This window comes from Fusarium phalaenopsidis, assembly GCF_050370095.1.
Source record: "Fusarium phalaenopsidis strain FUZ10S chromosome Unknown contig_32338, whole genome shotgun sequence".
Classification (NCBI taxonomy): Eukaryota; Fungi; Ascomycota; class Sordariomycetes; order Hypocreales; family Nectriaceae; genus Fusarium; species Fusarium phalaenopsidis.
Window position 1 is genome coordinate 149,264 of NW_028145389.1, and position 25,583 is coordinate 174,846.

The 25,583-nt window shown below is 47.9% G+C and overlaps 7 protein-coding genes across 7 annotated transcripts; 3 read left to right on the plus strand and 4 right to left on the minus strand.

The window, feature by feature from the left end:
• Positions 1 to 4,540: 4,540 nt before the first annotated feature.
• Positions 4,541 to 5,246, minus strand: LRP88_14343 (uncharacterized protein; the record flags this gene model as incomplete). Its single annotated transcript, XM_083250688.1, has 3 exons — positions 4,541 to 4,730; positions 4,783 to 5,101; positions 5,156 to 5,246. 3 exons carry the CDS (start codon positions 5,244 to 5,246, stop codon positions 4,541 to 4,543), a joined length of 600 nt encoding a protein of 199 aa, XP_083093543.1.
• A 3,061-nt stretch (positions 5,247 to 8,307) lies between these two features.
• LRP88_14344 (uncharacterized protein) lies at positions 8,308 to 11,919 on the plus strand (the record flags this gene model as incomplete). Its single annotated transcript, XM_083250689.1, has 6 exons — positions 8,308 to 8,911; positions 9,121 to 9,330; positions 9,384 to 9,814; positions 9,877 to 10,998; positions 11,049 to 11,277; positions 11,345 to 11,919. 6 exons carry the CDS (start codon positions 8,308 to 8,310, stop codon positions 11,917 to 11,919), a joined length of 3,171 nt encoding a protein of 1,056 aa, XP_083093544.1.
• Positions 11,920 to 12,517: 598 nt separating this feature from the next.
• On the plus strand, positions 12,518 to 13,444 carry LRP88_14345 (uncharacterized protein; the record flags this gene model as incomplete). The annotated part of the gene is made up of 1 exon (XM_083250690.1): positions 12,518 to 13,444. The coding sequence occupies one exon, from the start codon at positions 12,518 to 12,520 to the stop codon at positions 13,442 to 13,444; it is 927 nt and encodes a 308-aa protein (XP_083093545.1).
• A 273-nt stretch (positions 13,445 to 13,717) lies between these two features.
• Positions 13,718 to 15,405, minus strand: LRP88_14346 (sugar porter family MFS transporter; the record flags this gene model as incomplete). Its single annotated transcript, XM_083250691.1, has 2 exons — positions 13,718 to 15,240; positions 15,300 to 15,405. 2 exons carry the CDS (start codon positions 15,403 to 15,405, stop codon positions 13,718 to 13,720), a joined length of 1,629 nt encoding a protein of 542 aa, XP_083093546.1.
• Positions 15,406 to 16,253: 848 nt separating this feature from the next.
• Positions 16,254 to 17,250, minus strand: LRP88_14347 (class II fructose-bisphosphate aldolase; the record flags this gene model as incomplete). The annotated part of the gene is made up of 3 exons (XM_083250692.1): positions 16,254 to 16,527; positions 16,592 to 17,101; positions 17,165 to 17,250. The coding sequence occupies 3 exons, from the start codon at positions 17,248 to 17,250 to the stop codon at positions 16,254 to 16,256; spliced, it is 870 nt and encodes a 289-aa protein (XP_083093547.1).
• A 361-nt stretch (positions 17,251 to 17,611) lies between these two features.
• Positions 17,612 to 18,475, plus strand: LRP88_14348 (RraA family protein; the record flags this gene model as incomplete). Its single annotated transcript, XM_083250693.1, has 4 exons — positions 17,612 to 17,896; positions 17,964 to 18,134; positions 18,195 to 18,308; positions 18,446 to 18,475. 4 exons carry the CDS (start codon positions 17,612 to 17,614, stop codon positions 18,473 to 18,475), a joined length of 600 nt encoding a protein of 199 aa, XP_083093548.1.
• Positions 18,476 to 22,828: 4,353 nt separating this feature from the next.
• LRP88_14349 (Ldh family oxidoreductase) lies at positions 22,829 to 23,975 on the minus strand (the record flags this gene model as incomplete). Its single annotated transcript, XM_083250694.1, has 2 exons — positions 22,829 to 23,767; positions 23,835 to 23,975. The coding sequence occupies 2 exons, from the start codon at positions 23,973 to 23,975 to the stop codon at positions 22,829 to 22,831; spliced, it is 1,080 nt and encodes a 359-aa protein (XP_083093549.1).
• Positions 23,976 to 25,583: the final 1,608 nt, after the last annotated feature.

Here is a 25,583-nt window from a genome sequence, read left to right on the forward strand (position 1 = left end):
GTCATAGGCGCAGAAAGGCGTGGAAGACCGAAATTAGTGTAGCCTGGAGACCGGGAATGGGTTATAGTCATTTAGGCGATCAATGCGGAAGGCCAGTGTTATAGATCCCTTAGCTCTGGTAAGGGATGGAGGTACCGCTGAAAGCGGCAGTGTAATAGCTGGCTCTGGCAGCTATTTGGTCAAAGTAATACGATTCATAAAGCAAAGAAGGCACAAGGTAAGTAATCTAATCTAAGTTGATTCCTTCCTAACTAATAGCTGCTGGATTTGACTGTTATAGCGCTAGATCCGTCACGTGGGGAACCCATACGGCCGGGGCATGTAACAGCCAGGCTATCTAGCCGTTTATCATGGTTATAGGCCAATATTACCTCGCCAATTGGTACTAAGAAAGTAACCTCCCGGGCGATTGGGCTATTGCGATATCTAAAAATGGCTAGACTGATAATGAGATAGGTCTCGAGTGGCTAAAGCACTTCAATCGGTACATAACTAACCGATTAACTAGTCCCTATTGTCTTTTAATCCTTAATAGGCATAAAAGCCACTACTTAGCTAACTTTGAGATATATTGCGAGGAGAATAATATTATTACGCTTTATATGCCACCTTATTTATCTTATTTACTTTAGCCTCTTAATATTAGGTACTTTAGGCTACTTAAAAAGACTTATAATTAAGAAATAAAGTATCTAATTAGATACTCTATAACTTATATTTTAAAAACTAAGTTCTTTTTAGCCTTTTATATTATATATTAAGCTATTATAATAAAAAGAAATATTAAGAGAGGTTTTAAAGGAGCTAGGCTTATTTCTCTTAACCTAGAAAGTATAGTTTTAAAGCTTAATATATAACTATAGACTTTAACGCTAGTTAAGGAGGAGGCTAGCCCCTCTAACCCTTAGGTCTTAAAGACCTTAAAGATTATCCTTAAGGCTAGGTCTTAGTCTAAATACCTTAAAAGATAAATTAAAAGGCATTAAAGTAGCTCCCCTAAGTTAATTTTAGAAGCCTTAAAGTCTCTTTTAAAAAGAATAAAGGTAATAATACATAAGAATGCCTTATTAAGGTCTAAGGTCTAAGACTTTCGATAGGTAAATAAGATACTAAGCCAGCGGCAGGGGGCAAAAAGGACCTACCTATAGAAAAGAGGTAAGATAACTCTAAATAAAGGAAGGTAAGTAATTAATTAGATAGATATTAATACATAAGTAGTAGCTAAATCGTTAAAAAGTAGTAGTTAAAGAGGGTTAGCGCGACTAAAGGAAAGGTATTATTTAATATGCGGTAAGACTAATTATAATATAAGAATATATTAAGATATTCCTAAGATATCTAGGAAATAATATAGCGATAAGTTTTAATTAATTAGATAGTTTATTATATTTTTATAGCGATTTTTATTTTAAAGGTTAAGAAAAGTATTTTACTCGCTTGTCTGTTCTACTTGCTTATTATATATATTATCTTAAGCTTATTATATTACCTAATAAAGTTATAAGCCTAGCGCTTACCGATGGGTAATACGCCGCAGTCAGTAAGCAATTAATCAGCCATTTCTTTGATACTATATAGCTAAGGGGGGAATCCTCGCGAATCTAGGTCAAGGATAAAGTAAATAAGAATCTCTTCCTCTAGATCGGATAGCCTATGCGATTTCTAGATAGTATCGCGTCGAGACTAACGTCACGCCCCCTAAGACCGTGTGCACCCCACGACCGCCACGTCCGCGGGGCCTCACTTTCAATCTCTCCACCAAGTGTAATTCCATAATTTCTCAACGAAAATAAATACAATTTTAATTATAAAAGCTAGAATACATCCTCCATTTCCTCTTCATTATACTACGCAATTTCCATCGCATCATTAATAATATTGGGTGCGTGAGAGCGCTCATAAGCCTCGGCGGCATCTTCGGCATGAGCGCTCGCGTACGCAATTTCCTCAATCCGAGCAAATCGCTCGTTGGGATCCTTCTCAACAGTCTTCCGGCCTGTATGCCTCTGCGACGATAGCTTCAGTCATAGGCGCTCGTTTTCCTTCCTTAGAAGAACGTTCTGGCTGATAAACTGGTCTGTCATCTTGAGCACCTTCCGCTCGGCCATACGGGAACTGCGACCATCGCGATTTTGGTCACTTCTGCCCCGTTTTAGTAGGGAAGATACTTCTCGCGCGTTCCTTGGTGTTTGCCAAAGGTCGTCTGATAGTTGGTTTTCTTGCGGGGGCGTTTTTGGAGGAGGAAATTCTGGGACTAGACGGTCAGCCTTGATGAGCTCCGGCAACACCCTGTCAACATTACAGGGAATAATGCCAGCGCTATGAAAACCGGCTCGGATGTTCTTTGATATAAAAGCTTTATCCGATGCTATTTTATATGCTTGTATGAAGCGTTGTTTTTGGATAGGAGACCGGGCTTCGAGGTCCGCAAATTTTGCTGTCTCTTGGCGAAAGTATGTCTTCAGTGGACTAAAAATGCCCACATCGAGAGGTTGAGTGAGATGTGAAGAGTGAGGGGGTAAGTAAATAAGCTGGACTTTGTTCAGCCAAGCCAGGAACATGAAAGGGATAGTAACATGGGAGCTATGGCCGTCTAGGATAAGAATCCTCCACCGGCCGTTTCCTGGATCGGTCTCGGGCAAGAAGACATCAATAAACCAGCTCTCAAAGATCCGAGTATTTGACCAACCAGTCTCCGTACAGTCGTAATGCCAGTCAGGGATATCATCCTTATTAAACCACTGTCCCTGAAGCGTTTTCCCTGTGAAGACGACCACCGGCGTGAGCCGCCTTCCTGCCGCACTGGCGGACTCGAAAATCGATACCCAGGTATGAGAATCACTCTCTTCTACATAAGAATATCTCGTCAATGAACTGCCAATAACTCTTCCGGCTTTAGTTTCCCCTTCTGCAACCCCAGTCTCGTCGACATTAAGAACAAGACTCGGCGGGACATCCTTCTTAGTAATTTGCGTGCCGAGGCGTCGATAGAAGTTGTCAACCTTCTCTTTCGTAGTCGCCCGGGCCCGTAGGTGCTCCACGGACCTTCCTACCTTCAACTTTATACTTGGATGACGATTAATAAAGCGGTCAACCCACCGCCGACTAATGGGAAGATCGTCTCCGTTGAACTTGCAAATTTGCTCTGCGAATAGCCTCACTCTGACTTTGCATGGGGCCCGGCCGACAGCTTCCTCGTCAAGAATCCAAGCCACTAGGTCTTCTTCTTGAACTGGCGATAGTCGCTGTGTAGGTATTTTGGCCTCGCGGTTGGTGGTTGAGCCGTTTTGGCGATCGCGTAGCGTTGGCGCTGGAATCCCGTGCATTCGGGCTGCGACCGCCGTTGGACCTTCTGCCGCAGCGGAGCAATTTTCATTGCATGAGAGATAATCTTTTATTGAACGTGTTATGCGATGAAGTCGTTGACGACGTGGCGGTCGTGGGGTGCACACGGTCTTAGGGGGCGTGACGTTAGATGCCCTTCTGCCGGCGCCAGAGTATACCATAACCGACTTTATAGGTCTTTGCAGCGCATTTAAGACCTAACTTAGGGTTATTTTAATAGGCATAAAATATAAGAAGAATTCTAGCTTTGTAATTTAGCTATGGCATTCTAGGTAATTAAGAATTAATTCATTAAATAGTAAGGATATATAATAAGAGATTTTTAATCCACTTGCTTGTCTAATCCACTTGCTTATTATGTATGTTATATAAATTGCTATTTATTTATAAAGGGTAATTTTTAAAAATATAAAGAAAATACTATATAGTTTTATTTTTAATTAAATAGCTAGAAATGCTTTGTTTAGGTTTTTAAATATTTTATAACGTACTTGATAAGCGAGTTGAACAGATAAGCGAATTGAATACTTGAATTTTATACTAGTTTACACTAAATAGAAAAGAATTCTTTAAAAATTCAAATTAAGGTAAAAATAACTCAAACTTTTAGATTAGGTAGATTAAGTGAAATCCTATATAGTAGAATTTTCTTAGTTTTTTTAAAAAAAGATTTATATCTATTATTAAAAAAAACCTATTTATATTATCTTTTTATAGTTTTTTAAGATTTAATAGCTAAATAGATTTTCTTAAAATCTAGAAAAAAGCTTATCTCATGACTTTTTTAAATATAGTTTAAAATTTATTTTTTTAATATTTTTATAAATTATATAGCGCGTTTTAAAAAATTTAAAGTTTAGCCTTTTAGCTGTACAGTGCAAGTGTTCAATTCACTTGTCTGTTCAACTCGCTTATCAAGTACGTTACCTAGTTTTAGAAATTAAAGGTTTTGCTATTTTTGCCTACACTGTATAGTGCGACGCATACTTGCCTGCGACGCATGCTTATCATGTACGTTAGACACACACCATGGCCAGATAACCCCAGCCTGACATGTTCGTTTCTCTAGCAGCAGCTACGGCTTTAGGGTCATTCTTTATGACATATCTGCCACGGTAGAGCTATCTGGTTAGAGGAATCTGGGTAAACCGCAGCAAAGATCACATACCATAGGTATAGCTCTAACAAAGGCTCTTTAGATCAGTCCTTTGCGATGGCCGGGGTGATCTGCGACCCAGAAGGAGAAGATAACCATGCCAAGTGTTTTTGCTACGCCGTAGAACCCAGTAGCAAAGAGCTTGAGATCGGTCGATTGGATGCCCAGGATCGCAAAGATGCGAGGTGAGTAATATGTGATGATGTTGACGCCAGTCATATTCTGACACCTGTGTCGTGTAAGCGATAACCCTTGGGTTTTCATGTATGGAGGAGTCTCACATCATAAGACACAGGCCGATTGCCAGACGGTTCCGAATGCCCTTCTTGAAAAGGTCCTTGAGCTTGCCCTTGAATCCGGGGTTGATAGAATTCAGGTGAGCCTCAAACTCAACCTCGGCACGGATCTCACGCAGCTCTTTCGCCACATAAGGATGAGAGATTGGGAGTTGACGTATATCGGACATTATTTTCTCGGCCTTCTCCAACTGGTCTTGTTTGCATAGCCATCGGGGCGACTCGGGGCAGAGCGGTAGTACGGCTAGCAGGATCGCACCGGGAAGCAGTTGGAGGCCTAGTGGGACCCTCCATTGAGCGCTTGCTGAAAGGAACTGAGTGTTAGCTGCTGAAGGAGAATTAGACATGGATTACATACTATTGGGATCAATGGTCTTGTTCACAGCGTAGTTAACCCAAAAGCCAAGCATCTGGGCGCCCTGGGAGCCGATTTCGAAAAAGCCGATCAACTTGCCGCGAATCGCAGGCGGGGCCACCTCAGCGATATATCTAAACGACAATTGAGTTGGTAACTAAATCCCATTGTCTTTCTGGAGGGTTAGAGTCTCGTTTGTACGTACACTGGATGACAGGGGCTGCCGCTCCGATACCAAGTCCCGCGACAGCTCGACCGGCCATGATGAGACCAACGAGGCCAGGGGAACCTGTTTGCATAGATGCGCCGATCAAGAAGACGCTGACAGCGACTGTCATGCACCACTTGCGTCCCCAGCGGTCCGATATGGGATGAGAAGCAAGCGCACCGAAAAACATGCCCGCCTGAAAGCAGGAGACGATGTTGGAAGTCAAATCATCAACTGCTTTCTGGCTTTTGTTATTCAGGCCAAACTCATTCTCAAAAGAGGGAAGAATCAATGTTCCACCCATTACAGAGACATCATAACTTCCAAATTGTAAGCTTGATTCATGACGTTGATCACACGCATGAAATGGATTCAGGATACTAGTGACATACCCAAGTGCGACGGCGCCGAAAGAGACACCGATACAATAAACATGAACACGCCAATTCCTGATTTCTTTCGGGTCAGTGTTCCTAACTTCACTTTCAGCTGCTATGTCGCTGATGAAGGACTCCTTTGTTCTCTGTTTCTCCATTTTGCGTGTTGTCAAATAGATAACGGCTGAGCAGGTGGTTGACTGCGCAAGATGGTACAGAGGCAGTGCAAATCACTAAATCAGTGCCTGTTGGTGCCTTGATGGAAAATGGGCTGTGTCCAAGCGTAGTTATAGATCGCGGCTACTCATTTTGGTAGCACGCCGATGAACAAGGCAGAGAAGCAATCAAGCTCATCCGTGCGCAAGAGACTACTGAATGTGACGCGGAGGTGGCTGTGCAATATCTAGACTAGCGCGATTGACGCGGAGAACCTGGTCACTTGCCTCCTTCACACCCATCGGACGAATCCCGATGCCTTCATCCCCATCTCACTATGTGGCAACAATATGGCCTAGCATTGCAGGATTTCTTGAACTAGAAGAATGGCCAGTGTTATGGTCACGCGTGGAGTGAGAGTGTAACCACATTTGGCCTGGATAAATGAATTGGTGTAAACGCGTAGCTCTAGTGTCAAATCGGATAGCTCTAGAAGTCGCCTTGATCTATAGACACGCTTGTTTGTATGATGATGGGGACAGGTAGTTAGAAGATGGAAGAGGAGTGACAATGACTTTGATTGATTATGCTGCTTAATAAGATGTAATATGCTATGGCCACGCTATAGCAATACCGATTTTTCACCAGGTTTCACTATATTATATGTGTGATAGGCTCGGTAGTATTGAGAAGTACACACACCGAGGTAAAAGTACCCTAATGCGTTCTAATGCGGGCATCGCTTCATGGAGTAGGTTCCGAAGAGCAATTTCTATGATCTCCCCGTCATACGTTGTTTCAACGACATTCTAATCCCAACCGCCTTAGAACCACGACTGTCTATCCGAGTCAACGGAGCTACCCGTCAACTCCACGGGATTTCTCCGATAGTCGCAATTAATGGTTTCTCATCACTTTTTTGCACAGCCTCATCTTCCATGTAACTCTATCCCGCGGCTGCTTCTCGTCTTTCATGTTGGTGAGAGACATTATCATGGTGGGCTTCACAATGATGCATGAGCTCCCGACGCGAACTGCCGGCTCAGTCAGACCATGTTGCAAGCATAGCCCCTTTTTGAGATCCGCTTCGCATCTCTCGTCTATGATCGATTACGAAATATGCTCGTCAAGGTCCTCGGGGAAAATAATTCCCGTCGAGACTTAGGCCTAGATAATACATGTCATATAATTTCAAGCCCTTGACAGCAGATGTTGCCTCTACCTACCCTAAAAGGTTAGAAGAAAGCATTGCGCCTCAAGATCATCGTAATGAACTGTACAATTGTCATTGTGATAAACGTGTTGTTTGTTGTGAAAGTCAGGAAATCTCGGATTGACTCGGAGACCAGCACTGCCGCTTTCCATCACCAACAGACTGGACTTTTCATACGTTCTTGTGTAGAATTTCGCAGCTTAGAGACCGGAAACGGAGCTAAGCTTCTCAAGCCCATTCAAAGGTGGGAAGATGAATCAGTGATGCTACCGGAAAGATTATAGTTTTAGAGTTATGTATTGCATGGCATTAAGCCAATTCAAAATTTGTATTTTGTGAAGACCCAGCGTATCCTTCTGCGAATGTTTCCATTCTTCATTCTCAGCCTATGGGAAGAAAGGACTAAGAAATCAGAAAGCGAATAAGATTATCTCAGACAGTCCCCGGAGTCTTCAGGGGTGAGCATCTCAAGATTGAAATGCAGCACTTGCTGTGAACTCCGAGTCACGGCTTGGGATAATCCTTTGCCAACCCCGAAATGCTTACCGCTCCCAAAAGAGGTTCTGTTTTTCCGAAGTATGAAATTCGAGTCTGTCGGATACTTTGCGTGAGACACTCCGAGTGCAACAGGAGCATGGTCTTTAGCCCACATCGCATACACACAATGGCAGGTGGCGCATTCGATTCCACAATATGCGGGGATTAAGTTCTCACGGATACTAGCTGCATATCTTGCACTGCCTCAGTTCGAGGCCGATCTTTTAGCCAGAGCAATTCGATCAAAACTTCTCGCACCACAAAGTAGTCATCGGATGAGTCCGTCCCGTGTTCTGGGAAGTCGGAGCAAAGCCGATGCACTAAACACCCTGAATGATTGGCTGTTGAAACGCAAGATCTGGAGAAACTTGGAGGATGCATGGATGCGCAAATGACTTGCCATTTTCGACCTACCTCTCGGTTGTTGAATGACCAAGGCGGTCTCTCGAGGACATACTCTTCATCCTTGCAGGATACAGTTGCTCAGCCTCGTTGGATTGGTATATTACCACTCAGAAACACCGTCGCCTCTACTGGTGGTTCTAACCAGATGAACACCATCCCTTCCCCTCCATGAACAGGTTTACCAAGCTGCAGAATTCTTTCTGATCTCCTTCCCTCTTCTCCATTACCCTTCAGCAACCCTCCCGTCTAAGTCTTCGTCATGGCGGGCGACAACCTTGCTCCGCCCACACTTCAGGTGGATACTCGCCTTCGTTCTCCTAGCAAGTCTGAGACCCTGGTTTCAACTGCATCGGATTCATTCCTGTCGCCAATAACGCCAGTAACCACCAGTTGTGCCTCATCGGATATTGAGGACGCTGAGGCGGCCTTGCGGCCCGACCCAGGAACAGAAGCCGCATTCCGGGTTGACAACAACCCCTTTGCCTTTTCACCCGGCCAGCTGAACAAGCTCTTCAACCCCAAGTCGCATGCGGCCTTTCGGGCATTGGGAGGCTTGGAAGGTGTCGCTGCTGGGCTTCAGACGGATATCCATGCCGGACTCAACACTGATGAGACGTCGGCTCCCAGCTCCATCTCATTCCAAGAGGCTGTCAAATTACAGTCTCCTGCCACATTCGGCCGCACTCAAACAAGTGTAGCCCCGTCCACAGCTGCAAATGCATTCGAGGATCGCGCTCGAGTGTATAATCGCAACGTGCTTCCGGCAAAGAAGGCCACACCTCTGTGGAAGCTCATGTGGAACGCCTACAACGACAAAGTCCTGATTCTTCTTACCGTGGCGGCCGTTATTTCTCTTGCCCTAGGTCTTTATGAGACTTTTGGCGTGGATCACCCCCCCCGGCTCGCCCATGCCGGTTGATTGGGTTGAAGGTGTCGCCATCTGTGTCGCTCAACGACTGGCAAAAAGAAAGAGCTTTTGTCCGGCTAAACGCGAAGAAGGAAGATCGCAAAGTCAAGGTTACCCGGTCAGGAAAGTCTTCTATGATTAATGTATATGATGTGCTTGTTAGAGATGTCCTGCACATTGAGCCTGGCGATCTCGTACCCGTCGATGGAATCTTCATTGATGGCCACGATCTCAAGTGTGATGAGTCATCCGCAACAGGTGAATCGGATGCCATTAGGAAGACGGCAGGTATCAAAGTGTACAGGGCCATCGCGTCCGGGCAATCCACCAGAAACCTCGACCCATTCATCATCTCAGGCGCCAAAGTTCTCGAGGGTATGTGCTTACTCTCTAGCGATGTTGCAACCATATGGCTAACTTTTCTTAAGGTGTTGGTACCTTTTTGTGTACTTCCGTTGGTGTTCATAGCAGCTTTGGAAAGATCATGATGTCTGTCCGTACCGAAACCGAACCTACACCCCTTCAGCAGAAGCTCGAAGGTCTTGCCATGGCAATCGCCAAGCTCGGTAGCGCCGCGGCCGGCCTTCTGTTTTTCGTTCTTCTCTTCCGATTCCTTGCTGGGCTTTCGGGTGATGATTCGCCTGCAACTGAAAAAGCTTCAACTTTCATGGACATCCTTATCGTGGCCGTTACAATCATTGTGGTCGCCGTGCCTGAAGGACTCCCATTGGCAGTCACTCTAGCCTTGGCCTTTGCGACAACTAGAATGTTAAAGGAGAACAACCTCGTTAGGATCCTCCGCGCCTGCGAAACGATGGGCAATGCCACGGCCATCTGCTCTGACAAGACGGGTACCTTGGTAGGTGTAACCAGGTTCTCTAACTCGATACGTGAATAGACTTGCTAACGGAATGACTATAGACCACTAACAAGATGACCGTCGTTGCTGGTTCTTTTGGTTCAACGAGCTTTACCGACTTAGCCCCCCAAGACGCATCTGAGCAGTCAACCTCGGCATGGGCATCCAAGGTCACCCCAGTTGCCAAGAAGGCCATTGTCCAATCAGTTGCCATCAACTCAACGGCGTTCGAGAGCGAGGATAACGGACAAACCGTTTTTATTGGATCCAAAACAGAGACCGCTCTCCTCGACCTTGGCAAGAACCACCTTGGTCTCCAGTCTCTTGCCGAAGTCCGGGCCAACGAGCAGGTCGTCCAGATGTTTCCTTTTGATTCTAACCGGAAATGCATGGGTGCCGTCATCAAACTTGGATATGCCGGTGGACACCGCCTTCCTGTCAAGGGCGCCTCTGAGCTGGTTCTCGATTACTGCTCCAAGAAGGTCAACTTTGAAACGATGACAGAAGAGCCTCTCACAGAGGGCAACTCCCAATCTCTCCGATCAATCATCGATCAATACGCCAGCAGATCCCTTCGCACAATCGGACTTGTATACAAGGACTTCGCTTCTTGGCCTCCCTCATCTGCCGACGTCATCAACAGCGGTGGCATCGAATTCGCCTTCCTGCTCCAAGATCTCGTGTTTCTCGGAGTGGTTGGTATCCAGGATCCTGTTCGTCCTGGTATACCAGAGGCAGTCAGGAAAGCCCAGGGCGCCGGCGTGGTGGTTCGAATGGTCACCGGAGATAACTCCCGAACTGCTCAGGCTATTGCTACTGAATGTGGTATCTATACTGAGGGAGGAATTGTTCTCGAGGGACCAGAGTTCCGCAGACTTGACGAGGCTGAATTGGATGCAATTCTACCCAGGCTTCAGATTTTGGCCCGATCCTCGCCGGAGGATAAGAGAATTCTCGTTTCACGCCTGAAGGCCTTGGGAGAAACTGTCGCTGTGACCGGAGACGGTACTAATGACGCACCTGCTCTGAAGGCCGCGGATGTTGGATTCTCTATGGGTATCTCTGGTACCGAGGTCGCTAAAGAAGCTTCTTCTATTGTCCTTATGGATGATAATTTCACCTCTATTATCACTGCTCTTAAGTGGGGGCGGGCTGTGAACGACGCTGTTCAAAAGTTCTTGCAGGTTTGTCTTCCCCTTCCCTTCTCCAGTATCCAGAGGCTAACGAATTTTAGTTCCAAATCACTGTTAATATTACGGCTGTCCTCTTAGCCTTTATCACTGCGGTGTATGATAAGCACATGGAATCGGTGCTCAAGGCCGTTCAACTTCTCTGGGTCAACCTCATCATGGACACGTTCGCGGCGTTGGCCTTGGCAACGGATCCTCCGACAGAGGAAATTCTAGACCGCCCTTCGCAAGGCAAGAAGAAGCCTTTGATCACTATGACGGCAAGTCTTTTCTGTTTAGGTCGTTCATTGGAGCTGTCCTTCTAACGAATACGCCCTTTAGATGTGGAAGATGATTATAGGCCAGGCTATTTACCAGCTAGTTGTGACTTTCGCCTTGTACTTTGGAGGTGGCCAGATCCTCAAGTATGATCTGAACGACACTCAGCAAAAGCTCGAGCTTGATACTATTATCTTCAATACTTTTGTCTGGATGCAAATCTTTAACGAATTTAATAACCGGCGCCTCGACAACAAGTTCAACATCTTCCAAGGCGTCCAACGCAATCCATTCTTCATCGTCATCACTTGCCTCATGGTTGGCCTACAGGTTGCCATCATCTCCGTCGGATCACGGGCCTTCCAAATCAACCCTGGCGGCCTCGACGGCACTCAATGGGCCATCTCGATTCTCACAGCTATTTTTTGTCTTCCCTGTGCTGTTGCAGTGCGACTCTTCCCAGACGGCTGGTTTGCCACCATCGCCAGCGTTTTGGGTGGACCATTTGTGACCGTTTATCGCATTCTCGCCAAGGGTTGGTCCAAGTTGACTGGGGCCTTCTCTAAGAAGGAGGCCCCAGAGATTGATGCTGAGGCGGCTATTACACCCACAGTAGTTGTATCCGATTCCGGCATGCGTAAAAAGGAGGAGAAGTAGGAAGAAGGCTCATGTTGTTGAATGGTGGCGCAAGATCGTTTTGATGAACCGTTTGTGGGTCTTCTGTTCGTTCTCTTTGGTTTCGAACTTTTGGGCTGTTTAAAGTCACCTAGTGACTCATTTTTCTCCTTGTTCTTTTACCGCATTCACTATGTTGTTTACGATGGGTTGTTGGGGCTGATTTGGCACTCTTTCGCAACCAAAGCGGGACTCAGGGCCTATGACAAATAGACACTGCAATCATAGAAATTGAGGCACAAGCAATAGAGGCTCTCTTTTCACATTTAAACAAGAGGCAGGCGAACATGAACTACTATAGGTGTGCTCAAACGCATTTTTAGAAGTTGACACCAATGATCGCGCCCTCCTTTCTGCGGAGGCATCCCGGTGCCGAGGCTTGCCCGATTGGGAACCCGATGCGGAGGGTTCCAGTCACGCCGGTTAGTTCGGCGTTAACCCGATAGCTTCATGGGGTACCAATAGAGCTTTGGTGAAATTACCTGAGCCGTTGTTCAACAAATATCAGCCATGTAAACCTTCCATATCAATTTCAAGCCGTCTTCTCTTCGACAGTTATCATTATTACATCACGATCATCATGGTTCATCAAGTCAAGCCAGTTCCTCAGGGCGCCTGGGATACTCATCACCACATTTTCGAGCCTGATCGCTTTCCTTTCTCCGCAGGAAGACATTTCACGCCGTCGGTTGCCACTTTGGAAGACCTTCAGCAGTTCGAAGCCTCGATTGGTGTTGCGCACGTTTGCATTGCTCATGGCCTCTCCTACGGCCCAGACTGCACCTCGTTGTTATATTACCTCGAACAACTCCAAGGAACAGCCCGCGGCATATGTGTCATTGACGAGAGAAATGTCACAGACGACCTACTGGAAAAATACCATGCTGCCGGAGTGCGAAGTGTGCGACTTGACTTTTTCAAGGCCAAGGCCATGCACGATTTGCAGAAGCAGATTGACCTGATCAAGGCAACGGCCGAACGCTTGCTACATTGGAAGCCGGACGGCAATGGATGGAGCATCCAGATCCAGCAGCCGATTATGTCGCACTGGAAGGAAATCGGCCAATTCGTGTCGGGGCTTGGCCTCCCTGTCGTTGTCGATCACATGGGCCTTGTGAAAGCCGCCAGCATGACACCAAATGGAGATCCGCTTGCAATCTCACAGCCTGGATGGCAGGATCTCCTCAAAGCCATGGCTGATGGAAACATTTGGGTCAAGATTTCCGCACCATATCGGAATTCTCGCAACGACCCTGCCTACGATGATCTTGAGCAGATCGTAACGCAACTCGTCCGAGCCAATCCGAAGCGCGTGGTTTGGGGAAGCGACTGGCCTCATACGCAACGACACGAAGATCGCCACCTGAGAGGTCGAGAGGAAGTGGAGCCGTTCCTGAAGATTGATAACAAGAAATGGATAGAAAAGTTGAGCATGTGGTTGAGTGAGACAGAATGGAATGACTTGTGGGTAAACAACCCGAGGAAATTGTACAATTGTGCAGCATAAACAAAGCATCGGCTAGTCTAAACCTTGGAATTTCAAGTATCGATAGTCTCAAGTACCAGTCAACACGTTTATAGTATTTAACTGTGCTCAGGATTATCACCTAAGGCTATCAAAGGTGAGATGTATGAATAGCTATGCCGAATGAGCGTTTAAGAAGAGGAATAAAGACAAGGATGACACTTGGCCATAGTTCCTAAAGTGAAGAAGAAGCTGCTCTAGGTATCACACAATTTGACTGCGGCCTCTTTCTCTCACATCCGGAAGGCGCCAACTTTACGCCCTCGGCGACGCTTTGGATGCGACCTCGATCTCATCCTTGCCTCCGATCAAGTCTTCGGCTCCTTTCTCTTCCGTTCCCAGCGTGCTCTGGGCGAGAGCCTGGGCCTCCAAGACAGCAAAACTACCCCTTCCTATCTTGTACCAAGGCAACTTGAACAGCTCATCCATGTATTCCATCGACAGACCCTTTGTCTCGGGGTACGCGAAAAAGCAGTATATCGTCATGAGAGTCGTAAAGAGCGTGAAGAGCAGAAATGGCCCCCAGGCATGCATAGCAATAACCATGTTCGGTTGTGCCCGAGAAAGCGCAAAGTTGATCAAGTACTGCCAGGTAACGCAGGTGGCCATACAAGTTGACCTCAGTCTCGTTGGGAACACCTCGGCGTTAATGATCCAAGGAACAGTACCCCACGAGGTAGCATATCCCAACGCAAAGATGTAAATGCAGATGACGGCAACCCATCCAGCGGGACCTGTCGAAGACTCTGCCTCGGGATGCGCAACAGCAAGGTAGACGGTGATGTATGTGAGAGACCCGATGATGAGACTTGAGCCAATGAAAAGGCCCATGCGTCTTCCAAAGCGATCAACGAGGAAGAGAGAATATGCCAGCACAGCCAGAAATTTGACCAGGCCATATATACCAGAAAAGAGATAGTTGGTGGAACGGGATGTCAGTCCAATAGATGACAGGATGGAAGTGTTGTAGTAGGTGATGATGTTGCCGCCAGAAAACTGGAAGCCAACCTGGATGATCATGACCATGAACAGGCGCTTTCTGATGGCTGGACCAAACATCTCCTTGACCATGCTGATGGTGCCGGTCTTGCCAGACTGTACTTCCAGGCTTGCTTGGATGCCATCAAACTCCTGGCGCACAAAAGGGTGGTCGCGCGGCAGACGTCGTAGGCGTTCTAGAGATTGCTGAGCCTCCTCCATTCTTCCCCGGCTAAGTAACCATCGAGGCGATTCGGGAAGGACAAAAACGCCGGTAATCAGGACCACTCCAGGTAGAGCTTGGACGGCCATTGGCACCTGCCATTGCGTGTTTGTGTCCGCGCTGATGTTTTGCAACGAGCCATAGTTGATCCAGTAAGCCAGGCCAACACACAGCATGGTATTGGCGTTGTAGAGGGCAGTCAGGCCACCACGGATGGACTGGGGAGCAATCTCGGCAATGTAGCCAGGGCCAATGACACTCGCAGCTCCAGAGCCGTAGCCTGAGAGGATACGTCCAAAGAGGAACTCGATCCTTCCGTTCGATCGGCCCGGATTGGCGGTCATGAGGACTGCAGATGCAACGAATAGGACAGAGAAGAAGGCCAGGGATGGCTTGCGGCCCAGTCTGTCGTTAACAGGTGCGCATGTGAGAGAGCCAAGACAAGAGCCAAGAATTAGCACGGATGTGATCCAGCCTTTCCAATTAGCCAGCTCGCCATCGCTCATATTGTCAAGTTCGAATTGGGAATCGAAGGGCTTCATGGCCAGGACGCCAGATATGTTGGCAGTGTTGAATCCTATGAAGAGGTTGTTTGTCAATGGAGATGTCGAGGATCTAAGGGCATCCCACACTAACCATGCATTGCGCCTGAAAAGGATAGAATTATACAGTACAAGAGGATCCTGAAGGAGATGGCTTCCTTCGGAGTCTTTTCGTACACAGTCCTGTCGATTAGGGGCATCTTGCTCGTAGTTGGGCTTGTGCCGGTTTGATGTGGGCGACCCGTGTCAAGAAGCAGAAGGAAGGGAATGACCAAGATAAATATAGTCGGGAGGAACAACTACTTTAACGGGTTGTCAACGAGTCTTTGGTCGTACGTTGGATGGGTCTCGTCCGGCCTTGCACTAACCTACCCAAGGGAGGGTTTGTTTGGGGCACAAGTAAAATGGTGACCAGCCCCTGTTGGAATCTGATGCTCGCCAACCACGCGTGCAAGGGTCAAGTTGTTTCGGTGATTAGTACTCTTAGCTCCCAGTACGTAAGGCGAAAATGACAGATGAATCTCAGTAGCTCATCTAGATACTTCACCGAGGAGCTTCAGAGTTGAAAACTCTACTTTGATTCTCAACAATCCTGTTTCTTTGAGACTCGAGCCGGCTCGAGTCGTGGCTCGTGTTTAGACTGCTGACACCGCCTGCACTATGAGTTCCGTGTTTGCCGGATTATGCATTTGCTCATCGGCTGATCCCATTCGAGTGCCAACATTCCGGAGCCCCGGCAAGCTAGGGCAATCCCCAGAAAAATACTAGGGCACTATTGGCATCAGCGTCAACGCATGGGTCGTGCCCACGGGGTTCAATCTCATTAGGGGCGAGTGGGGTTGAGAGCGTGGGAGAAGGTTTTGTTCACGCTAAAGGATTGCGCTACGGGATTTGGCCGGTCAAGGGGCCAAGGTTTAACGCCTCGAGTAGTACGAGATGGGCCCAAGCCCCATTATACTTAGTGGGAAGTTTCAAAGCATGCAGCGCGAGGCATGGCAACGGGAACAAAGTCGGATCTTGCTCTTGTCGACTGCTTGGTTCTCTTCGTCTACGAGGCCTTGCCAGCAGAGTACAGGACGTCTCTCATAACCCGTTCGATAGATGCCTGGTACACCTCCACCGCCTTCATTTTTAAGACAGTAAGTTCCAATCTGCCAGCATTGTCTGTGACGAATTTTGTATACTCGTCCCGTACTGTCCTGTTGAGGTTGACCTTGACCATGCCATACGCACGAGTCTTGCGGAATTGATCATCAGGCACACCGTGAGTGCCGTGCAACACTAAGGGAATATCGGGGATGGATTTGTGCACATCCATCAAACTGCGCTCTGTCAGTTCAACACATCCACAAAGTGTGCAGCTGATATGGTGCTGTGGGAACTCACAGAGGGAGCTTCCAGAAAGCCTCTGGGCCGCCTGGACCGTAGTTGCCATGAACATTTCCAAAAGACGGGGCGAGGAACTGGACACCCGTTTCTCGAACGAACTCGAGCGCTTCATGTGGTTGAGTTAAGATTGTGTCGAGGTCGACAGGAGGAAGGCCATCTTCGCCACCCTCTATGCGGCCCATCTCGGCCTCAATGGCGATGTTTTTCGCGTTCGCCCTCTGTACAATCTCCTTGCAGCGGCGGATGTTCTCGGCTGGTTCGTGGATAGAGGCGTCGACCATGATCGAGTCAAAAGGCAGTTCGAGGGCGGCTTCGACGTCATCCGGCTCGATGCAATGGTCTAGATGGACTGCGATCGGAATACTGGCGGTATGGGCAGCTTCAATGACATATCGAATAAAGTGAGGGCCCTGAAATCTGAGGGTCCAAGGGAAGACTTGGATGATGGCGGGCGATTTGGCAGCCTCGGCCGCGCGAATCACGGCCATGACGCCATCATCGTTGTAACTACATAGGAATTAGAACAACAATGGCAGAGCCTCGAAATTCAGTCATTGGGCATCATATTACCAATTGTATGCTCCCACGGCGTAACCACCCTTGGACGCAGCATCCAGAATTTGGTAAGTACGGTTGCTCTGCGGAAACGAAGCCATGGTCGCGACCCAATGTGGTAAATTTGCCTGTGAAGGGTGGTTGATGATGTGCCATCAGTTCTTTATGCCTTGGTGTTGACGTCTTTTCTCAACGTCTTCCAAACCGATACAGACAACCCGCAAGGGGGTGACATGGTTCCACCCTACTCGGGTTGATGCCGGTGTGGAGTTGGGGTTATGGCCGAGCCATGGTCATCATTCATTGGGCAAAAGCCGAGTCCCCGCATCCATCCACTTCTGGTCCTTGTCGGGGAAGCCTCTGCTATGGGTGATAATACAGCCTTCGATAATTTATATCCAAAGAAAATATGCCATTGGGGGGGCACCACGCTACAGTTCGGTTACCATCATCCTCGCAACAATGTCTTCCACGGAATCAATCATCGACCGCCTCAAGCAGTGGTCCAGCTGCGACGCAAGTCCATCCACTATACCAGAAATGCTTATGTGGCCAGCTCTCACTGACACTGACCAGATTTCCGATGGCCTGTCCAAGCTAGGACACGCCCACGGTGGTTTTCTTGAGGGCATCAATCTGTACTCGCCTGAATTTCAGATGGGCGACACCAAGATCGTCGGCCCTGCCTTCACGGTCAAGTTTGAGCCCAAGTCTAACATGTCTGCTCCCAAGGTCAAGGGTAACTATGTACGTGCTACAAGTCATTTGATCCATGTCACGTAGAATTTGTCCCAGCTAACCAGAGAGGAATCAGATTGATCAAATCCCGAAAGATGCAGTGGTCTTCGTCTCTCAACCTACTCCTCATATCAATGCATGTTATGGGGGCCTGATGTCACTAAGAGCCAAGCACCTGGGTGCAGCGGGCGTGGTCATTGACGGATCCGTCCGAGACCTTCAAGAGCACCGCGACCTCAACTTCCCTGTAAGCCCAAGCATATAACCTCCCTCTCGTTTGCGTGCGAAACTAAGACCCATCTGCTAGCTCTTTGCACGAACTCACGGAACAACGGCCGGCGGTGCCGTCTGCTTCCCCTCGCAGGTCAACATTCCTGTCCAGCTACAATCGTCGATTCAAGAAGCCACGATCAACCGGCAAGTCATACGTGCACCGCCGGCGGTGCAAATAAGATCACGTGATATATCGCACCGCCGGCGGTGCAAATAAGGGCAACGTGGCATTATTGAACGGGGATAACACCCTTCGAATAAGGCCCTCAATTTAATCATCAACAGCTTCTATCACCCCAATTCAATGACCAGTAGTTTCTGCATTATCAATTCTATCTACAATCTCTTTTCCCTGCTCCAATGGATCCAATTGCGGCTTCTCGCTCCTTCCCCGATGATGCCCTCCCCCCCGAGGGCGAATATCACAGCCGCGAGGACCTACGCACCGCGATCAATGCCTGGGCTGCGCCGCGAGGCTATGCCTTTGTGACTGGGAGATCAAGGAAGACTCCTAATGGAAGATGCGTAGTTATCTTTAACTGTGACCGTGGAGCAGGGCGCACTCCTGCCCCCAAGGACCCAAAGCAGCAACGGCGGCAGACTATAACGCGCCATACGGGATGCCGCTTCTCTGTCATAGCAAAGGAGAGCCTCTGCGGCGGTATTTGGAGTCTGAGGCATCGTCCTGAGGCTGGCTTTGATAAGCATAATCATGAGCCAAGCTTCAGTCAAGTGGCACATCCAACGCTTCGTCAATTATCCCGGCAAGACAAATCAATAGTTCAACGACTTCACGGGGCCGGCGTTGAACCAAGGGAGATTAGGTCCTACCTACGCATCAATTCAGATACACTTGCTACACAGCAGGATATCTATAATTGCATTGCACGGGGCAAACAAGACCTTGCTCAAGGCCAAAGTAACATACGTGCCCTTACTAATAAGCTCAAGAGCGAGGGCTTCTAGAGTCGTCTTCGTCTCGATAATAATAGTTAAGTTATAGCAGCAATATTTACACATCCAAAGTCACTAGGGTACCTTCAATCTTATCCCGAGGTACTTATAATAGACTATACATATAAGACCAATAAGTATAAGATGCCTCTTCTCGAGATAGTTGCTATGGATGCCTATCAACGAACTTTCTGCGTTGCATTTGTATTCCTTAGTGGCGAGGAAGAAGACAACTATACCTAGGCCCTCATATATCTACGGAGCATATACGAGCTTCACAAGGTGGCTCTTCCATCTGTGATACTCATAGATCGCTGCCTAGCTTATATAAATGTAATTGCTTCTCATTCATGCTTCCCTAAGTCAATCTCGCTATTATGCTTATGGCATATCAATAAGGCTATCCTGAGTTATTATATGCCTACATTCACTCAAGATAAAAGCAACCCTAAGGGGCTCGAGGAGTGGAATAAGTTCTTTGCCCTCTAGCATAAGCTTATTGCCTCAGCAACAGAGGATATCTACGACGAGAACCTCAAAAAGCTTAAGGAGCTCTATATCCCGAAGCATATCAATGAGGTGGGCTACCTTATCCAGACCTAGCTAGATCCCTATAAGGAGCGATTTATCAAGGCGTGGGTTAACTAATACCTCCACTTTGAGCAATATGTTATATCTCGTTGCGAGGGTATTCATAAGCTTATTAAATCACACCTGAAGACCTCGCAAGCTGACCTCTTTGGGGCCTGGAGGATCCTTAAGCTTATGCTATTAAATCAGCTTGCCGAACTCGAGGCACTTCAGGCCAGGCAGCACACAAGCACGCCTCTTCGGCTATCAGGGGTATTATATAGCCATATCCGTGGCTGGATCTCACATGAAGCCTTATATAAGGTTGACTCTCAGCGGGAACGACTATTAGAAGCATATCCCGCGTGTATAGGCGTATTTACGAGGACTCTTAGTCTGCCTTGTGCTCATACCCTTCAGCTATTGCTAGTGCGAAATGAGCCCCTTTAACTACACTATTTCCACACACATTGGCACCTCCAGCGCTCAGGGATCCCCCAGCTTCTCATCGAGCCTTATAAGTTATTTGATCGCCTAGCGGCTAATTCAACGCTGCCGGCAATGAGCACACAGCGTGAGCTCAGTACATTTGAGCTCGTTGGGAGGGCATCATAGCCAAGGGCACAACCAAAGTGTTCGAGATGTCATGAGCTTGGCCATAAGATGACCTCAAAGGCTTGCCCCTTGCGCTACGAGGATCTATCAACGGCTCCACTGGCGGCTCCAGTCCAGACTTCTACGACCACGCAGATAATAACGTATATATCTTCTCGCTCTGTGACCCGCTCCTTATCCCCGTTATCCCCATCAGGCGCCTCTATTATATCCGAGACCATTACAACAACACATGTATCAACACACACAACAACTCGGGTATTATCTCCCCCGGCAGCTATGCTAATAGCTGCCCCAGCCGCGCCTGCATTGCGAGCTGATGATCCTCGTGCTATCTTCCAATGATATAAGGAAGCACGAGAGGCCTGGTATGCTACGTTGCCTCGGGGAATGGTTAAGACTAACTAGCAATTTAGGAAGGCTATGAAGCTGCCTATACGTTACTCTAAAGCTGAGTATAACTGGTGCCTTGACTATAAGCAAATGGGGAGGCATTGCAGGGAGGAAAATGGCATTAGAGACTGGACTAAGGAGGAGATGATGAGTTATCTTGATTGGGATAAGGCTGAGACTGAGCGGGTTGAATCTAATGTAGAGAAAGAGATAGCATAGCGGCCCTTTATATAGCGGCGAGGGATGCAGCATATCTGGGATGCTGCTGAAAGGGATCGTGAATTATAGGAGGATTGGTATGGAGGCGGGAACCCCCCCTATTAATATTTATAAAATTAATACGAGATATAATTAGTATATACTATTTGAAAGAGAAAGAAAAGGCGAATCTCCGAGCATATTATATATAACCTAATAGCTTATTTTGGTTGAGTTATGGGTGAGTTAAATGAGTGTGTATTATGGGCCTAGTAGCCTTTAATTATCTAGGGAATAAAATAACTACCCCTATAGAAATCACTGCCTTCCTTGCTAATACCACTACATATAGCCATTCTAATTGATATCCGCAATGTGAATCCCTGCATTCTCTAATGCTATGACGGTTAGCTAATAGGTAGTCATCCCCACCGCCGGCGAGGGCCAAACCGTGCCTAGGATAATTACGGGCTGATTCCGATATACCTGATCTCTGGCCTGAAGGGTATGTGTGCTCCAATGGGGGTTAATATCAGGGTTAACCCTCTGTTGTTATTGCTGTAGCTGCTAATTCTAATACGTAATATGCTACTCTCCCTTAACCTGATATCCCCATGGGCGTGATAGCATAGCGATAGGAGCACCTTGAGGAGGATACTGAGTATTCTGGGCTCTCATAAGGGCTTAGGGATTCCGGGCATATAGAGCATTGGATGTGGTAGGGTCATTCGGCAATATATGCTGAGCCCACTAATAATGCATCTGCAGAGGCTGGGCTCCCGGATGAGGATTATTGGGACGTTGCTCTTACTACTAGTTACCAGCAATGATATGCAAAGTAGCTGGGATATTTATATTTATTGGATATATTGCCCTGGCCGGTATTGATATATTATTAATGAAGATAGGGAAGTCCTAAGGGTTCTGACCTTAGTTTTAATTCTAGTTATTTATCTTCGCGGTGTTATTTAAGAGAGGATAAAAGCCTTCTTCAGTAAGAAAAAGCCTGCTTTATATATTAGAAGCATTGAAGTGATTCACTTCAGAACCATGCTATTCAGTTATGCAAGTGAAGGCATCACATATTGTTCACAGCCCAAGGCAGATTGGCGCGTGGTTAATAGATTACGTTGTATCCTGAATATCTATATACATAGAAGGCCTCTTAATCTCTTTAATTGCACGAATAGATGCTCTCTCAATAGATGAGGGAGGGATATCTCTTGATCACACACACATAAGTCGGTCTTACATAACAGATCTTATTTGCACCGCCGGCGGTGCGATATATCACGTGATCTTATTTGCACCGCCGGCGGTGCACGTATGACTTGCCCGATCAACCCTAGCGATTACATAATTGCAGATAAAGACGGTGTTGTTGTCTTACCTTCCGATCTGGCTGAGAAGGTGTTGGAAATTGTCCCTACTGTTGTTTCGGCTGATGAGAAGTGTGCCGAGGCCATCCGTGGAGGCACGTCCGTAGAGGAAGCCTTTGGCAAGTTCCGTGGGAAGAAATAAGTGAAAAAGATGGATCTTTGACTAATAAGCAGTAAAACGATTAAGCGGAGATAACCAATGCTTGACTTGCACACGGTCGTTTGGTTAAAGCCATAGCCTCTGGAAACATCACACGTTGGAGTATTACGGTGCCTCCATTTATCAATCACAGTAGATTTGAACAAATGATGGGTTCTGAGTTCGTTATGGGATTTCGGTCTCGGTTATACTCTAGAGGTTTCTTCCTCAATAATTCACACTCATTGATAAGCTGAACTAGCTCCATGTAAAGATACCTATTGCACACCCAGATGCACAATGTCAATTACCGATATTACTGATTGCATTCATTGCGTTTAGTCATAGGAACAGTCATCATCTATCGCATCTAGCATTGTTTTAACTTTTCAGTCCTTATTTTATTTGCTCACATACTATTTAATTATCTAACGGGGTCTCAGAAAGCTTGAGTTGTGACACTTCGTACTTGCTTGCAAGATCATCAAACATCTTCTTCTCTGCGTCCGCGAACGGGAGGCCCTGCTTTGTTCGCTCCACAGCCAGACGATATTCTGGCTCACCAGGGAACAAGACCTCATTGAAGCCCTCGGCAGGGGTTACACCGTGCACTCGCTGCACCAAGGTATCCATACGGGCGCGGAATTGATCAGCCGACATGAACACGTCAGGCTTGATGGCAATGAAGCAGTGACCGACGTTCTGCGGCCGAGCCTCCTTATACTGGTCGCCAACAGTTCCGCCAAACTCGGCACCAGAGAGAACTCCAGACATGATGTCCATGAGAATAGCAATACCAGACCCTTTGGGACCACCAATGGGGGCCATGGATCCATTCAGAGCGGCCTCGGCGTCCTCGGTGGGCTTGCCATCTTTGTCATAGGCCCAGCCCAGGGGGATCTTTTCACCTCGTCGAGCAGCACGGCGAATCTTTCCCTTGGCCACCACAGAAGGGGCCATGTCCAAGATGTAGGGGACTTCGTTTTGACTTGGGGCACCAGCAGCAAAAGGAGAGATACCGAGGAGAGTCTCCTTTCCACCGAAAGGCGGCATCTGCTTGGCCGAGTTGGTGAAGACCAGAGAGATCATGCCAGCATCTAGAGCCTGATTTACGTACGTAGCCGCCATGCCAAAGTGATTCGAGTGCTCGGCGGTAACGATACCAATGCCATAAGTCTGGGCACGACGGATAGCGTCGTCCATGGCCTTGCATGCGACAATAAAACCGAAGCCATTGTCGCCGTCGACGTGGGCGGCAACGGGTGTTTTCTCAGTGATCTTGATATCGGGTTTGGCCTTGAATAGTCCACTCGTCACTCGTTCAATGTATTGCTGTAGTCGTGCAAGACCGTGTGTGTCCTGTAGACGCAAGATTACTTATTAGCAACTGCAGTGACTGATTGTTGAAGTGGCCACATGAACCTACCACTCCGCGGGTGTCAGCCTGAACAAGACATTTGGCCATCGTCTCGGCATCATCTTCGGGCAAGCCAGACTTGGTGAGGAGAGACTTGGCAAAGACAGCCGCGTCGGTCAGCGAGGCATAGTATCGGGTTTGCGACGCCATAGTGATGCGTCTGGGCTGTGAATGGTGAGAAAAGCTCGAGGGCAGGATTCGTAGTGCACCAAAAGCTGAAATCACGATAAAAGCACAATGCTATAATGTATGGGAGCTTTCCAGTCGTCATGGCGGCCCGACGTCATTTTCTAAAGCTTCAGAAAAGTGGTGTCCTGGCTCGGGCTTATGCCGACTGAACCAGGTTACTCCACACGAATTCCCCGCCTTGCAAGGTTTATGGTGCTCCAGACTAAACGTTTGTAGAATAGTTCGGACCATCCCGGCATCCCGGCTTTGCCCCCACCGGCGACTTCATATATCGGCTTTTCCCCATGCCTTGCGTTCAGTTCCGTCTCGGGTCCCCAGTCGATGTCATCTTCACAGGATCGCCTTTTGGCCGACGCATTGGCCGCCTGAGCAATAAAAGAACAGGAAATGGGCCCAGGCCAACACTCGTCGAACAACCGGAACTCTCCGACCCCGCGGTCGGTCCCACGAGCTTCGGCATCGGGACCGGTCCCCGGTCGAAAGAAGGGGACTGCGTGCTTGCGGTGTCGCACCCAGAAGATCCGCTGTGACGACCAACAACCTGCGTGTGGTCACTGTGCTCGTGTGGGCCATGCCTGTGTTCGCCCTGGTCTGGTTCCGAACGCCGGCACTCTGAGGTAAGTTGAGAGGTCAATGACGATGGAGGCGAGAGTTCTATGCCGACTGATCTGGCAACAGTCACCTGAGCCAGGTTGAGGCTCGTCTCCGCTGGTTGGAAGATGCATTGCGCGAGGTAGCTCCGGAAAGGATGGATCATGCGCCGACAGTATCACAGCCAATCGAGGTCGGTGCTCCCATTTCCGATCTGGCCCAGCAGGCACCTCAAGGACAAGCTGCACGACCATCACCAGTCCCATTACAGCCACAGCCACAGGATGAGATAGTGCCACATCAAATCACAGACCAATCGCCGCATACCCTAGGCCATCTCGTCCACAATGTCTATGGTTCCACGCCTGATTCCCAGACCGAAACTAGTCCGGCAGTATCAACCCAAATCAAGCCGAACGAACCTCTTGCTCATGAAGTCGGGCTCTTGTCGCTCGCCAACTCCAAAGAATCCAAGTATCTAGGACCATCATCAGGGGTGCCTTTTGCAAGGCTCATCTTCTCCGCCATTCCCCAGTCCCAAGGTCTTGCAACTTGTTGGGCAACACCCAGTAACGCTGCCGCACAAGGTATCAATGCCGAGAGGGCGAAGCCATTTCCTCCCGACTGGACATCTGAAGTGGACCTTCAGCACTTTGTCGATGCCTATTTCGAAACCTACCAGCCCCTCTATCCGTTTCTTGACGAGGATGTCACGCACGGGTGGTTACAGAGTCTCTTCACCAGGCATCCTCAAGCAGCGTCAGCCTTCACCCATCACATGCCTCGACTGTCTGAGATCGAGGCAAGTCTGTCACCAATATCCTCAGTCCAAATATTTCTAATTATTGCTTTGGGATCTCGCACCCTGGAGGCACGCCTTTCTACCGACTTCTCTTCGGAGCGCTACTTTGCGACTGCCATGTCACGTCTCGATAGTCTCGCCCTGCATGACAGTAGTGAGGGCCTTCAAATCATGCT